Source organism: Apus apus, chromosome 7, assembly GCF_020740795.1.
Source record: "Apus apus isolate bApuApu2 chromosome 7, bApuApu2.pri.cur, whole genome shotgun sequence".
Taxonomy (NCBI): Eukaryota; Metazoa; Chordata; class Aves; order Apodiformes; family Apodidae; genus Apus; species Apus apus.
In genome coordinates, this window is record NC_067288.1 from 23,828,723 (window position 1) to 23,845,512 (window position 16,790).

The window sequence follows — 16,790 nt, forward strand, 5'->3', positions numbered from 1 at the left end:
CACAAAGTTGCAACAATGGACCAGAGTCTTAAATGTATTGACTTCTGCAGGGCTACTGCAATCAGTGTGTGCTAAGATTCTGTTGTGCTCTATTTGAAACTTGGTCTAAGCTGAGAAAGCACAAGCCAGGAACGTGCCCTTGCTGCCAAGAGGGTAAATGGAATCCTGGGTTGCGTAAGGAGAAGAGTGAGGCCAGTAGGGCAAGGGAGATCATTCTCCCCCTCTACTCTGCCCTGGTGAGGCCACATGTGGAATACTGTGTCCAGTTCTGGGCTCCCCAGTTCAGGAGAGACAGGGAGCTACTAGAGAGAGTCCAGAGGACGGCAACAAAGATGACTGGGGGACTGGAGCATCTCCCTTATGAGAAAAAGGTGAGAGACCTGGGACTCTTTAGCCTGTAGAAGAGAAGGCTGAGGGGAGACCTTTTTGATGCCTACAAGTATCTCAAAGGTGGGTGCAGGGAGGACTGAGCCAGACTCTTCTCAGTAGTTTCCAGTGACAGAACAAGGGGCAACAGGCACAAGCTGGAACATAAGAAGTTCCACTTAAATATAAGAAACAACTACTTTACTGTGAGGGTGATAGAGCACTGGAACAGGCTGCCCAGGGAGGCTGTGGATTCCCTTCTCTGGAGATATTAAAGACTGGCCTGGATGCAGCTTTCAACAGAAAATTATCTAACCTTTTCATTGGTCTATTTTACTGGTGTTTGCTATTATACTCCTACTTCTAGTGTACAAGTAAAAATATTTGCCAGTAGAACATAATATATAAAATGAAACAATAAAGCTGGTCCAGCCAATCAAAAGAGGAAAGACCTTCTGATGAAAACTAAGTGTTCCAGTAATTCAGAACCAAAGGTTAAAATATCAAAGATGAAGAACCTGGTTCTGTTCATGTGTCTAACGACAATACATAAGATCACAACTCACCACATTTGGATGAGTTAAGTAAAAGGGGGAAGATAGTAGGTAATAATGACAAACATTTTAAGTAGCCTTCTATTGATATTAAAATAAAATTCACATAATCCAATTAGGTGGAAGAATGTAATTAGAAAATAAATTAGGACAAAATAATTAAGAGAAACGTTGCTTACATAAGAGAAGTCTTCAGCATTCTGACAGAGTAGCTTGGGAAAAACAGCCTGTCGCTGAAATCTTTCCTCATCTTCAAAGATGTTCCCATACATGAATCCATTCATCATGGTGGAGTGGGCATGGATGTCAATATAGAACTCCAGGTTAATCTTCTGTTGAGGGAAAACAACAACAACAAACATTCAGCATGAGATAAATCATAACTGTTATGTAGGTGAAGCCTCCCATAAATCCAGTACTGTTATTGAATCTATCTATGGTGCCATCATCAGAGACCTGTGCTAAAGACATTGCTATGATGCATCCAACCATTGATACCTCTTTGTGGTTGCATGTGACATGCAACACAGGACCATGACAGACATTTCCTAACCTGTCTGAGAAGACTGGAACATTTATGTGGGACAGGATACTGTGCAAAATAGAGCCAAAGCCTTATCCTTCACTTGGATAGGGGTTTAGTTCCACTGATAAAAATGTGCACCTTCTTTCTAGAGGATGAGTCTTTGGGCATAACTTTGCCATCTCTGCAGTGTTCTGCATTACAGTGTGCAGATGCACCCTTATGCCAGGGAAGACAGGCTCAAAGTTGCATAAAAAAGACTTCAGTGTTTCCCATTCATTTTATAAGGAGAAACACTGCAAATGTTCTTACTCTGCTTTCTAATAGTAATTCCACAGAACGGCTCCCAAAACCAAGTGCCTTGAGTACCTCTCTGCTTGTAGCATCCCAGATGATTCTGCATCCCTGACAGAGAAGTGCCTACTCTCTCCATACCCTCCCTGGATTGCCAATTCAGTGTCCTAGGACACATCTTTTTTTCCACACACTGTATGTGAGACTACTTACTCTGCTATCAGTAGCAAATAGAGAAAGTTCACCTCAATCACCACGTACAGTGCAACTGGCAGCAGAAGATGGTGACATTCAGTACTAAAAAGTGCTACCAGAGTAGATGCCACTGGATTACCCAGAGTTTCCCCAAACTTTTGTGACTTCTGAACAAATGGTTCTTTGTGATTAGACAGTGACAAAACTACCCCTGTCATCCAGCCACCATGGGGTCAATAAGAAACTTCCTGGTGACCAGAGGGTTACAGTTCAGATCTCCCTGCCCCAACAGAGGGATGGAGAAGGACAGGGATAACAATACAGTCCTATAGCTCTCGGTGGCAAATGAGGGCCCTGGCCAGTAAAATACAACATGTAGCTCTCTGACCACACATCTCATCTGCACACAAAGCTTGTTCAGGCTACTGGAGAATACTGTGCTACAAGGCAGTCCAATGTAATACAAACACAGTTTGCATTATGCAGTTCATGTGACAGCAGAGTCAGCTCTTCCAGAGAGTCTCTGATGGAGGGGAGAACATATTTTGGTATGTGAAACTAATATGATATAGATTTACTTTCCCTTGGCAGAAAACCAATGTACAAAACACAGTGACTGTTCAGTTTAATTAAACAGCCTTGAGAGAGTAATACTATATCTTATTAAGCTTCTCCTATGTTAAAATGTTAGCTAAGGCAGTGTCAATATCTGACCATGCTTCATAGGAAAAGGAACATCTGATTGTATTTGACTCTAATACAATAAATTGTTTGCTTCTGCCAAAACATTATGCTGTGCTATAGAGGACCAACACTGCAATAAAGCACACATCTGCTATTTGGAGATACAGCTCTGAGGAGAAAGATTAGCATTGACAGCATGATATACCACATAGGATTTTCTTCCTCTCCAAGCATACAGAAATTAAAACTAAGATTGGGTAATATTATTTTTAATAAGAGAATTTCCCCATCAGAAACAGAATTTGATGAGATCAGATGCACACTGGCATATCACCATAAAACAGAACATGCTGTAGAGTCTCAAAACAGTGACTTGATGAAGTGAGGAGATAATCTAGTTAAACTGAATATCTTTAAAGCATGAATGTCCTTCACATAGAAGTCAGTCACCTAAGTCATAGCTATTTTAGAACAAGCAGACAGAATGCTTTTTAGAAACATATTTGCTAATATAAAGTAAGTGAAAAGCACAATGAGATACATAACAATAGACTAGTATCATTTGTGTCTTAACACAAATAAAGGTGCTGGCATAAACTGTATGATTTGTGCTGTGTCGGATTATACTTATTCATCTATAGTTATCAAATTGTTTCCAACAGGGACACGGAAGCACAGATTACTAAGATAACTTCCTATAGGCTATCTAGCAAGTAATTCACCTGCAGAACATGGGTGACCTGAGCCTCAGCTTTGTATTCAATTGATCAAGCCATCCAGTCTAACACAGTACCACTAGAGAACATTTTCTAAACTCTCCTAGGAGTCTCACTAAAAAAAATGACTGACAAAGGTATTCCAGAGAATTTTAGAGAATGTCTTGGGGTGCTGAAATGTCTCTTGAGGATCTTCCTTTATCATCAAAAACATTTTCAAATAGTCTGGTTAAAATGGTTATTTGTAAGGAACCAGTGTCCTTCACAGATTTCACCTTCACATTGAGATTAAGCTTCCAGATTGCTTATTTGGTAACCATGACATTCAGAGCTCAACACCCAGACAAGTGTTTAAAAACAGTTATCCAGTCATTCTTTTCAAAGCTATTTCAAAAGTGACCACAGTAACTGTTCAACTGTTTTTTTTCTGGCCTTTATTCCTTACCTTCTTACTGAACATAAAACCCCCTCTGTATCACATATTCCTGTCCATTAAATATGGTCCAAATATGCAGTTGTCCATCCTATTCAGTAAGTTGTTAAACACTGCTGTAGTAATTGCCAGCCAGATGTACTACACCCAGATGCTGCTGTATGTGAGCAGAAGAGTATTTCAGTGTTTCACATTTCTTTTCTTCTCATCACAGCCATTATTTTATCAGAGGGAAACATCTTGAGCATTCTCCATTACCAAACAAAATAATTCAGTGCACTGTTAATATAACATGAGTTCCTAATGGGAAAATTCTCTTTATTCACAGACACAAAGATATTGTGGCCTTAAAATGGACAATAACAGCCCAGTCACTGGGACATTAAACTCAAAGTTTGCCAGCTCATTCCTCATGTAGTAGACCAAGTAGCTGACAATTTGTTTGAAGATAAGTTTGACAAAAGAATTAAAATATGTTCCTGAATGATAATGGTGTTTCTCCTCTCCTTAGAGTCGTACATATTCATAAGTACTTACATGTAGGAACTGTTTCACCCACTGCCACACTACAAATTTAAACTAGGGAATAAAGTTTCAAATTTCAGTTGAGGTTCTCTGCAAGATTTTGACATAATTACTGATATCCTGCAATTTAGGCAGGATCACAGAATTAACATTGTATTAAACATATAGAGTCACCTACTGATGGGAATTTTAGAAAAATTAGCAGAGAGGTGTCCTTATAAATAGTTTCGCTGAGATAGGAAGAATTTTATGGGATGTATGCATGCATTGACATGAGCACATGCAAACACAGTTAAAACATAAAGCAGTCCTATCTGTTGTTAAACCACAGGAGTATCTATCAGTATCTACACAGCAGAACTCACCCTGGTTATAGCTTCTAATGCAGTAGTATCTACAAGTAAAGATGGGAATAAATTTAGAAGTGGCTCAGAATCTCATAGTCACATTTGCTTCAGCCTTAAAGCAGAAAATAACCAGGCTCAAACATGTCCATCACAGACTCTCTTTCTTAAGTAAAGCTGTAATTACCTGGATGACCCAGCTTATGGTGCTGGAGAAAGCAAAGGCTCACTTGGTCTTTCTTTTCTCTGCGTGTCAAAACAGACTAGTCACTAGACTGACAGGGATAATAATTGAACTCCACTTCCAAGAAAACAAGTCAACATTCTCTCCCTTGAATAGACTGGTCTTGGCCTCTTCTTGCCGTTTACCACATAAAACCAGAATAAATATCTAAGCAAATGAATTTTTGCTCTAAAGTTCATTTGAATCCCTGCCTCTGTGACACACACTTTTCACTGTTCTACTGAGTCAGTCTAAAGTTTCTGGCAGCTTGAGAAATACACGTATAAATTAGGGAGGGGGCAAAATAGAAGAAAAAATGGGTAACAAATACGAGCTCATATTCATTGTCAAGATACAAAATAGTCAAAGTAGCACAGAAACTGGAAACTGGTTCATGATGCCATGTAAAGTTTTGAAAAAAACCCCACATTATCACTTGTCTGCATTTTCATTACATTAGCTGAATGCCTTTGGAAGGTCAGTGGTTAAAGAAGAAAAGGAAATAACGTTAATAGCTAGTGCTGATACGAGCAGTTAGACTTCAAACAGTCCAATTGTGGTTCTTAAGGAAACAGAGGTTTAATAAATAAATAAATAAAAATCAATAAATGCTGTAATAAAAGGATAAATGTGCATTGAGCCCAGAACATGGGCCACTAGAGAGACAAGCGATGGAGGAAGAAGCCAGCTCTGTCCACCAGCTGTCACTTCAGTATGGATTTTATTAATTCTTGGGCATAGAAATTGGTTTAGAAAGAGTATACAAAAAGCTTTCTTCACTCCAATATTTCGTACAGAGGATAGCGTAAACTCCTTGCCATGTTTTATACAAGCTGCTAAAACATGGCTTGTCATTAGTGGTAGGAAAGGTAACAGCCTCCAGGCAGAGTTTACACCGTTACTGCTCAGCTGCTGTTTGGAGCAAAAGGACATACGACAGGTAGTACAACACCAGGAATTTGCCTTTTAGTTCAGAAACGATTCAGAAACTCCCAGAAGACTGGCTCTTAGATGCTTCCTCAGGTCCAGCATCTCTCAAAAGAAAGTTCTGCATCTTTCTCAAGTATGTCCATTCCCACATACACACCATACCCCATGGTTAGCTGTTTTGGCAAGGCCTACAGTGGTAACACCAGAAAAAACAAAGAGTTAATAAGAAAAACAAAGGAAATCTGACCATTCAGCATTACATGTTCAGCTAGAGAGCTCCAGTCCAGGCTCTCAGCTCCAGGGAACTCTGCCCAGTGTCATTTACTCTTTAGGGATGTATAGGACTTGTGCTTCTGACTATAGAAGGGGACGTGAGGAACATTTTATTCTGTCATTCTTTATAACCTCTGACAAGTCCATCCTACAGTGTCACCTCCAGTTTTGAGGATGATGTAAGCCACTTCATATTAGAGTCACTCTTCCAGAGGCATGCTACTACTTGTTTGCAACCATAAGGACATTTCCTCTTCCAGTCATCATCTCTTGGTCCACCTGTTCCATTGACCTTTGCATAGACCATGGCAACAGCAGCAACTGTTTACTTAAGAAATTCATAGTATAAAACTGATTTACTACTTAAAAAAAAAATACATTTTAAAACCCTTAAAAAAAATTAAAACTGCCTCATCTTCCTTCCAGAGAAGGGAAAATGCCAATTTAGAACCATTCTTACTCACCCTGATCTGAAGCACAAAAGCCAATTTCTCCTTAGTCCTGTAGACACCTTTAACAATCTGACAACGTCTTTTAAGTGTCCTTCTAGCAATTCTTCATAACATTTAATGATTTGGGTTTTTTTGTTTCAGAGTGTTTCAGGGATGTTATGAGAGTTGTTGTCTTTCAGGATTAACTACTCCAACTCAGTTGCCATTCAAAAGTAAATATGTATCAATATGGTTATACAGCAAGTTCTCAATCTGAATAACAATACTATTTAATGACAGTCATTATCTGACATGATTCATCAGTTTCTCAAAGAGGATGCAGAAGAGACTTCTGTTGGTTCCATGGATTCATACAGCAAAAGGGTGGCAGGTCCATCAACACAGCTCTCCTGCCTCTCTTAAAAAGTAAGGGATGCTTTATCCACAGTACACGGGACCCCCTTCAATGAGCCTGAACCCTGCACTGGCATGACCACCAGTAGCCCTGAAAGGGGCTAAGCTCCTAGTCTTGTCCTCAGAGTGGGAGGTCAGCAAACATGCATATTCTGATCTTGTTTCTTTATCTGCTTGCTTCTCTCACCTGCCAGTGCAGATAACAGCACCTCCTGAGGATTAGCTAACGTTTGTACAGCTATCTGAAGATACAAAGCATCACACTGCATACAAGTTCAGTATTAATTCATCTGCCAGGCTGATTCACTCTTTGACCCCTCTGCAGAGACGTGCAGCTAGTGTCAGCTTGGGCAGTTTTTGCAATTCAGGCACCTGTCCACCAGCTCCTGGACTGAAGCCAACAATTCACACAGGACACAGAAGAGCCGTCAGATGGTAGTAACATTTGGTCACGACAGGCCTGAATTGGATTTGAAAGGGTGACCTGGAGGTGAAAGGCTCTATCAAGAAGCCGCTTCTGTTCAAATGCATATTAAATTAGAGAGGGGCCAAAGAGACAATGTTAAGACCCAGATCAAGTTTAGACAAGACTTTTGAGTCAGCTGCATGGATAATTCATGTATAATTTTTACCCTAAATGAATAGGAACCACAAAATACACTTTCTGGATTTGGGGCCTGGCACCGAGACAAAACTAGAAGGGTGAGTCTGAACAAGGTCAACCATTGTTCTGCCTGATCCTCTCCCTGCCCCTGCCTCATAGAGGAGTGCACGTGCACTCAGCAACATGGGGTTTGACCTCAGCAAGCTCTGAAGTTTTTAGTTGCCTGCAAAATTACAATAAAGGCTTGGGATTGAACTGGGTGTTGGGCCATTATCTCATCCTAAACTTTGATGATCTCCCTTGGCTCTACCTATCTCAGACCTCACTTGCATATCCTCACCATATGCCCTGCAGAACAAGCTCTGTAAATCCTACCTTGCTCACTTGTTTGCTACTGAACAGCCCTGGCTCTACAGAGAGAGGGCTTTTCAGAAAAGAGAGGGAAGAAAAAAATCAACAGGTTTTTGGGAGAGGGAAGCAAGCCTACTACAAAAAGAAAGGGAGAAAGAAAGAAGAGAGAAAGGAGGGTGAAAGAAGAGAAAGGATGGGGGGAGGGGGGGGGGAAGGAGGAAGAAGCTGAGGCAGTAACTGTTCCTTATTCAGATAATTAAAGCAAGAAAATTGGGTTATGAAACAGAAATATCTGAACAACAATGTTTTCACCAAATAATTCAATTTGGCTGTGGTCTGGTTCTGAAAGTTTGTTCAGCTGAAATGCTCCCAGTAGCTGCAACAAGGATTTTAGAACTCCTTGGTACTGTTCCTTGGACAGCCACTTGCTTGCTGTGTAACCATACAACAAGTCATTTTATGTCTTCAGGCATCATTAATTGCTGCTTACACACCTGAAACTATATTAAGCTCAAGACTTACTATTCAACTATTCCCTTCATAGCAGTATGAATAGTTTTGTGTTTTACCAATAACGTTTAATTATACCTCTGCAGAACCTTCTGACCAAGGTACACAGTCTTTACTTTCCAAGCACATAAATAAGGTCCAAAGACATTGCCTGCCTCTCCTCCAATTAGAAGACAGAGTGGTAGACTCAAAAACAACAGCTAGGAGTTATGACTCCCTGGCCCCTCATTTCCTCGGAACTATCTCAGTTGAACAAACTGCATGTAGTCAAATCAAACTCAGTAACAATCACTTTCTCTATTATCTTAAATAATAAATGGCATTCTTCACTACTTCTTACTAAGTAATTAACAGCTGCCAGAATATAAAGTCATCAGGAAGAAGACCTAAGACAAGCAAAATAAAGCGTTTTTTAAATTGGCTTAGGCGTGTACTGCAGAACTCACTGCCACCAGACTGCCCAAAACACAGATTAACTCAAAGATCAATTAGATAAATTCAGAGAAAAAGACTCCATTATGATACTACAAACAAAGCAGTGGGCACAGTTTCTTGAGCAGAAATTCCCCAAACCACACAGTGCCAGAAGCTTTGCCCTGTTCTTAGTCTATTCCTCAGCATCTGCAATAGGTCATTGGATCCTGAGACAAATAGACCTTGGGTTTGATGCAGCATCACTGTTCTTATCTTCCAATTAGACCTTCATTTATGTTGCAGAATGAGACTTGTAGTTCTTAAGCAGTTAAGGTGTTTATTGGTGGTGAAAAGTACTCATATTTCTACAGTTTCAACTGTCTACTTAAAAAAGAGTTTAGACAAATTACGGTAAGGTAGGTCCTGCTCTATATAAAGCTTTCAGCTCAGTAAGGCCCTAAAACCAAAGAGAACTACAAGCTGGACATCAAAGGTAAATTTCACACATGAAAAAATTCTTATACAGGTCCTTGATTGTCTTTTTCCACCTACCCAGAAAACATACGTTGCATTCCACAACGTACACAGAAAATTGGATTAGTTGGACCTGTAAGGGGAACTATAGTGGTTGTTCTTATTTTACAGAGATCCATACGGAGTAAGACAAACATACCTACATGCAAACTGCAAACCTTCCCAGCCAGTTGGAAGGACACAACACAAAATGTGTCATTCAAGGGTTGGGTGGCCATCTGCTTGCTTGGGAAGACAGGGGGGCTGTGGATGGACATTGTGCACAGGCTTTAATAATGACGGACAGCTGAAAAGCAAACTAATTCTCTCTGTTAATCTTCCTGGCACAGCTTCTCCACAAGCAGGCGTTATCCATGGTCATTAGTCTTCTTCTGCTCCCTTGCAAGTTGCATCTTTCTTTTCCTTCCTTGTACTCAGTGCAGGCAACAAGCACATCCAAGTACAAGATAAAAGTGAAAGCCGATAAACAGGAACACAAGGACACTGAAAGAGATTAGGGACTATAAATCAGACATAGCTACAGAGGGGAGGGACAGCATGCTACTAAATAAATAAAAAAGAATTGTCCCTGATATTGTCTTGTTGATCCAAGATTCATCCAGAACTGCAAGAACAGGTTTTCTTGGATTTGGCTTGCAGACAGATCAGCACAGCATTTTGCACCAAGCTGCACAGTGCTTTCTCTGTGCTTTACAACTAGAAGTATTTATTATCTGTACAATGTTAGAAGAGCTAAAATGTGATGATTATTTTGCAATGATCTGCTTTTACAACTGAAAAGATAACATACCTTGCCTCTTGCATGGCACTTACTAGTATCAGTTGTATCTGAAAATTTTCATCCAATATTCCCCTACCCACACTAACCAATAGGTAAAAGCACTTGCTGCAGGCAGTATCACCTCCTCTTCTGCCTGTCAGACCAGACAGCAGGGCAGCTAACTGTGCCTATAAGGAAGGTCACGAGATCTCAGAGACAATGTACCCCCTGCAAACACGTACTGGGGACCATTCTATTTTTTTAGCATTTCCTACAGAAAGAGGATTCAGGTCTTACAGAGCACCAGATTCAGCACAGTGGTATAATAAATAATCAGTGATAATCTTAAGAGGGTTCACCAGGGCATAACTAAACAAAGGCATAGTAGGACTCTGAAGAAAGCTATTTCCCACCCTAGAAACCAGCAGCTGACCCACACTGCCAATGGTTTACTTAGAGCTTTAGGCAAGTTTTGTCTGCGTTTTCTTCTATGTGTGTAAATGTGTGTATATAAGTGTGCATGTGTGTGTGTGTAAAAATCCATCTTTAAATACAAATACACATTTTATTTTATTTTTTCTGTCTGTAATGGACAGCAAAGCAATTTACTCAATTGTAGATGTATCAGACCAACATTTAACTGTGGTAGAAAGCTAAGCTCTACACAGCCTCTCGCCCACTCCCCCCTCAGTGGGATGGGGGAGAGAATCAAAGGGTATAAGTGAGGAAAGAAGATTTACCATCTTATTGCAACAGCAGACCAGACAGCAAAACAGAAACCCACTACATGCAATAGCAGTGTAGTGGAAGTTTTCTGGAGGTAGAAAGGGATCTCAGAAAACTTTGGCAGTCAACTCGTGGGCAAACCAAACTTTCAGTGAACTTGCTCTGTTTCTTCAGCTTCCCTGGCAGTTTCTACCCCTCCACACTCCCACACACCATGCTGTGAGTCAGAGAAAGTCCAGAATTACACTTTAATGAAGCTCCCAGTTTTCCCAGCCACTTTCCTTTAACTTCAGATTTCTCTGAAGGGAGGTGGTTTCTGCTCTCTCATGGTTGGAACCTGATCCCATCATCATTAACTTTCTCAGAGACCCTTCATTTGTTGCATGTTGGTCTGTAATAAGAGGCAGGAAGGATAGACATTTTTATAGCAACTACCTGCCAAGAGATTTCTATTCTTTATCCCTTCCAAATCCCACATCTGTCCATGTCTCCAGGCACTAGTGGAAAAAGCTCTGCATTAGTTATTTTTATTATCAACATAAAAATCTTTCCATTTATTTATTTATTAGGAAAAAAAAAAAAAACTGCTATCTACAAAACTCAGTTCATTTTGTCCTTAGGCAGACATTTAAAGCTGTCTGCCAACTTCTTAATAAAAAAAATAAGCTAAAAGTCTTTCTACACACCGTGTAACAAAATATGACCAACTACATTTACCCGGCTGAGACATGCACCATCCATTTATCAGGCAAGGATTCTGTGACTGAAAGAGGAAATATCTGATAAAGAAGGGAGGCCCATTTCCAAATCCTGGCCACTGCTGGGTGCTGACCACAGCACTGAGCCCCAAAATGTCCCTTCAGGCAGTCAAGTCCGCACTGCAGAGGGGAGCAGGGACAGATGCTGAGCTCGTTATGACTCACCTCCAGACAGACAGACAAGAACTGCCAGTTTAGAGCAAGGAGGACTCCATTGCATGGTTGTTCTGCTTTTGGGACTCAGGTGCATGTCTCTGTGTGATGCTGGTTCTAAATGACTTCTCCAGCTCTTTTTAAGAGACCAGAGAAGGGTGAAGCTTGTACTGTGTGCCTGCCACTGGGGAGACACCACCACATCCTCAACCAACAGACCCTCAGAGCCACCAGGCAGACCTCTCTGAAATAATCCACTTTCAGACTTCGCTTTTGCTTCTTAATAGTGTGACATGATATATTCCAAACCATTTCAGTTCCTTGCGCAAATGTCTCTCAGACTCTAAGGCGAGCACATGGTAGGTGATGAGAATTGTACCTTCTGCACAAAATGTTGTGGCCTATTTCAGAGAGAGCACAGCCTCTGAAAATCAGGCAGGATTTGGAGCCCAAACCAGAATATGTGTTGGAGCTGCTGCCTGAACTCTTTCTAGGCTAGTGACTGGCATGTTAAACCCAAACAACACATCTTAGGCTGACACTAGATGACACACATTAGGCAGATGGCATGTTTTCTCTGCATAAACCAGTGCCAGAGTATTTCCTCCTAACGATCTCCTGTTCTTGTTCTCACAGCAAAATTAGTTTTAAAGTAAAAAAAGAAATGGAAAGTACGCAACATCATGAGAGCAAAGACTAATATGCGGAAAATGCATCAATATCAACAAGATAAAGGTTTTATTCTTTCAGTTCCATAGCTTTTATTTATATATATTTTGTTTATAAAAACAAACACCCTACTTTGTCAGATGTGAAAAGTCAAAATTTACATTTAAACGTAGGCATTTAGGTGTTGGGTTTTTTCTCCTCTCATCTCTTACATGCACAGTAGAAAAGACCAAAAACTCTCAATTTTCCTAAATGGAAGGAGAACAGGTGAAGCTTGCATTCGGGGAGCTATTCATTTAGTGAAAAATGTTCAACTCATCAATGACCAAAGCCCAGCTGATCAAGGGGAAAAAAGCCCTGACTATTAGACTTGACAGGGATTTGCTCAACAGCTGAGAGCAGAAGAAGCTCTGATCTCATTGTGCCCTGTTCCCAAAGAGGAAATTATGCCAAATACAGCTCCTTGAAAGCAACACCTACATTTCCAGATGCACAGTGGATCACTATCCAACTGAAAAGCACTGCAATTTTAGAGATTTCAATGCTAAAATAGCCCTGGTTTCATTGCTGAAACTGCTGCAGGTGTTTACGGCATGAGGTGGTCTGATGTGACAGAAAATGAGAAAGCTTAACAAAAAGCCAGGAATTGCATGGTATTGCATCCATTGGAAATGACTGGACATGGTAACAAATGCTCTGATGACCCTCAAAGCTTGTCATCCGTTACCTTCCTTTTTTTTCTTCTTCTCTACTTGGCAAGGAAAGCAAGTACTTGTTCTAACAGGGAGTTTATCAGACAAATACACTTGCAAGCAACATACTCAGGGAATTCTACCAGAAGTCCATGCAAAGTTGTAGCAGTATTTTCAATCACTTTGTCTCAGTGGAACAGCCCACGAGTAACAGGTGATGTACAGTAGCAGCTCACTCCATCCTGGGCTGGATTACCCTTCTTTGGCTCTTTCTGACATAGCGCTGATCCATTATGTTAAAAGGACACAGGTGAAAAGAATCCTCATATTCTTTAAAACAAGGGTTAACCACAGGTTAACCGTTACTCTGTAGGGTTTTGTGTTGGTTCAGCTGTCCCTCATGTGTTATATTGAGGCAAACAAAGAAAAACAACCCCAAAGAACCACCACCACACCCAATAAAAACACTCTGGCTCTATTTTAAAAGCAGAGAAAATAATAAATGTTTGGAAAAGGCACACACACAAAATCTAAATGCCTGGGAGGTAAAAGCACTATTGGTATGTAACTCAGCACTGGGAAATCACCCACTTGCCTTTTTTAAAGTTGCAACCAGACAGTGTTTCTAGTCTCCTAGGACTAGAAGCTGTCCCAACCACTACATTGCTCTCAGAAAGTATATTCTCATGTTCACCCATCATTTCATTGGTCCAAATTCAAAAGCAAACAAGGCCTGTTGAAATGATGTGGTTGGTTTCCCAGAACCGCAGTCCCTTCAACTTTCTGGATGAGATCAAAGCTACCAGATGTGCTGTCTTTCAAGACATGTCAGTAATTAAAGCCTACCTGGTTCTTTACCCCAAACATGAAGTGTAACACCAAGATAATACTGAGACCCCTACACCATTACTACAGCTGCATCAGGGGATAATGGACGTTTTAACACACCACAGGGGGGCAGATGCTGTTCATAGACACAGATACATCTCAGCAAAAATGTAGGAGATTTTTACTTCAGATAGAACAAGATTTTAGCTTCCAAAGGGAATTCAGCTTGATTCACCCCTCAGCTCTCCCAAAAAAACTGCCAAGAAACCACTCAGCGTCCTCTGAATCATTCTCTTTCTTTGCCATCTCTTACCATGACCTGTTCTAACAATACTACACAATGTTTGGTTTATTTATAGACATTTCTTGTGGCATCCATGCCCACCATGTCCAAATCTGACATCTTTTAATTCCACACAAGTGAACTCAGCTGGACAAGAGGATATAAAGTAATATAAAATGTCAGCTTTCATGCTATACGGATTAAGCCAGCCATGTAATCAGGCACTCTTTATGATGGGCATATCATGGGTAAGCAGTGATGACAGAGTTTATCAGATACCAAAAGTCACTAATATATGTGTCTGATTCTGTCTCTGTAGGAGTTTTTCAATCAGCAGTCCCAAACTTCAGCACATGGTTATCACAGCTGGTGGAAACATTAAATCTTCCAAGTTACCTTCAAGCCCCAGCAAGGTTTAGCATGCCCTTGAATTAACCTTGAATCTTACCCAAGGGAATAACTATGCAATAGATTGAAAAAGGCAGTTCTAACTGGCTGCAAACATGTAAGTCAAATTGTGGAGAGACAGATATTTTAGAAACATTTTACAAAGAATAAACTTGCATACTAACTGCAGCCGAGTGCCTCACAACTGGTCCAGAGCAAAGATTTAGAGCCCTCAGCAGTGTTCCAGCTTCTTAGCACTGTGGTCTGTGTCATTGTATCCACAAATTTCCCTGTACAGGAGAGATCTTCGGATAACTCTTCCTCCTGTATTCCCTTTCCTCAAAATACCCCCACAAGCCAACAACCTACAACTTAATGTACAGTCATTTGACAGTACTATAATATTAAACTGTAGAGAGGAAACAGAGACTCAAAGCTCAGTAACAGTGAGGAGATGCAAAGCATAAGCACAATCCAAAATTGAGCCCTCTTCTGTGCTAGCATGTTGAATTCGTACTCAAGACCACCATACCTGTAACCGTACTGGGCTGTTTGCCTACTTCAAAGGAAGGATACATATCATCATACCATACTAGAGGGTGGTTCTGGTGGTGGGTAATTTATTTGTTTTGGGGAACATTTTGGTGGCTTTTTGTTTGTTTTTGTGGTGAGGGAGCTGTTTGCTTTGTTTTTAAAAGGTTTCCAGGTTCCCATAAATGTCACTGAATTGTGTATAAGGCTGTGGCATTTTGCTCTCTCTAATACCAGGAAATTCATATATACACATTTTCGGTTATCTTGTGAATACAAAGACTGAATCAAAGCATGACAAGAAAAGAAAGTGGGTTGTTTTCTTCCCTAACTTTTCTGGGACTGTCAGTTTCTCTGTCTCTCCCCCTTCTATTTTGTCTTAAGGCTCTACATCTTGGAAGACTGTGAAGCTGCTTTGTGATTTTTATCTCCATGATTAAAGTGTTACACTTTATTGAGCTCTTTGCATCAGCACCAAAAACTGCAATGCAGGATTTTACATAACACTTCATTTTCTCCTCGCACCATTACTGTTATTAACCTGGTGGCAATAAACAGAAAATACAGCTCGGTCCATGATGTACTCCTGAGTTCTGTGTGTGTGTGCAGAGCAGAAAAGGAAGTAGAAGAAAAAGAATGGAAATGAAAGAGCCTTCTCAGAACTGCTGCATTGTAGTTTTCTCAAAGAACAATTGTAGCCTTTCAGAGTTAAAAAGAAAAAAAATATTGTGCTATAGCTTCTGGTTGTATGGATTTCTTCTAAAATAAGAGATCAAAGAAGAAAGAACATCCACATGACTTCAAAATTCCCCAAATCATTGCTATTCTTCATTAGATTTCCCAGATGGAAGATATGATTGATACCCTACTTTGGGATGTTGCACTTTTCTTTGTTTTAATGTTTGTTTAAATGACAAAGTTTGGAGAGCATGAGATCTGCCAACAGGATACCAACAAGGGGCTGAAAAACAGCTGAAGATCTGCCTGTGTGTGCTAACAGAGATGACCTTCACACTCCATCAGCGGATGGGAAAAACATGTTTCACAGACACAAGATCTCTGAGTACTGAGGAAAACAGTGGGAGTTAAATATCCAAGTGTCTGTAGGAATCTGGATTACTAAGGGAGATTCTCTTTTTTCTAAAGTGGGAGACGTCTGCAGGCTCTGGAGGAGAGGCATCTAGATCTGAAAGCAGGACTACAAGAGCCATACAGAAAGAGATGGGTTATCCATTGACAAATGCTCACCAAAATTTGACTGAAGCCTAACAGTATCAAGAGAGAGACAGACAGAGAATGCCAGTTTGGGGAATAACCTAACTTGGCATGTCACATAGAGAGCATTTGGAAGCAAAGTCAGTTTTGGCATGAACTAACAACAATGCTTCAGGTGCTTAGATGTCCTCTTCAAAAACAAAACAAAACAAAACGAGGAGGGCAGGCTTCATAGTCTTCCTCTGCTTCTCTTCCCTTCAGATGATATAAGCATTCCTTCTGAAGTCCTGGAGTGCTAGAGGTAGGAAGCTGGAGGATAACCTAAAAACCTGTTTCCAGCCTGTCTTCAATTTGGTCCTGTAGCTCTCCAGGAACTGCACTAAGCTGCCACATCCACCAAAGCATCTCCTCGCAGGAGTGGTTAGGAAAGTCAGTGCAGGTGGGGCTGAAGAGCATTTCTATAGCTTCCA

General features: G+C 40.6%; 1 protein-coding gene across 2 annotated transcripts in view; it reads right to left on the bottom strand.

The window, feature by feature from the left end:
- LOC127386921 (BEN domain-containing protein 5) overlaps positions 1-16,790 on the bottom strand; it is a 911,971-nt gene that overhangs the window by 101,059 nt on the left and 794,122 nt on the right. For both annotated transcript variants that reach the window (XM_051624630.1, XM_051624629.1), the window contains exon 10: positions 1,100-1,252. In XM_051624630.1, coding sequence (XP_051480590.1) covers positions 1,100-1,252 — 153 coding nt within the window. The remainder of the gene's footprint in view (positions 1-1,099; positions 1,253-16,790) is intronic.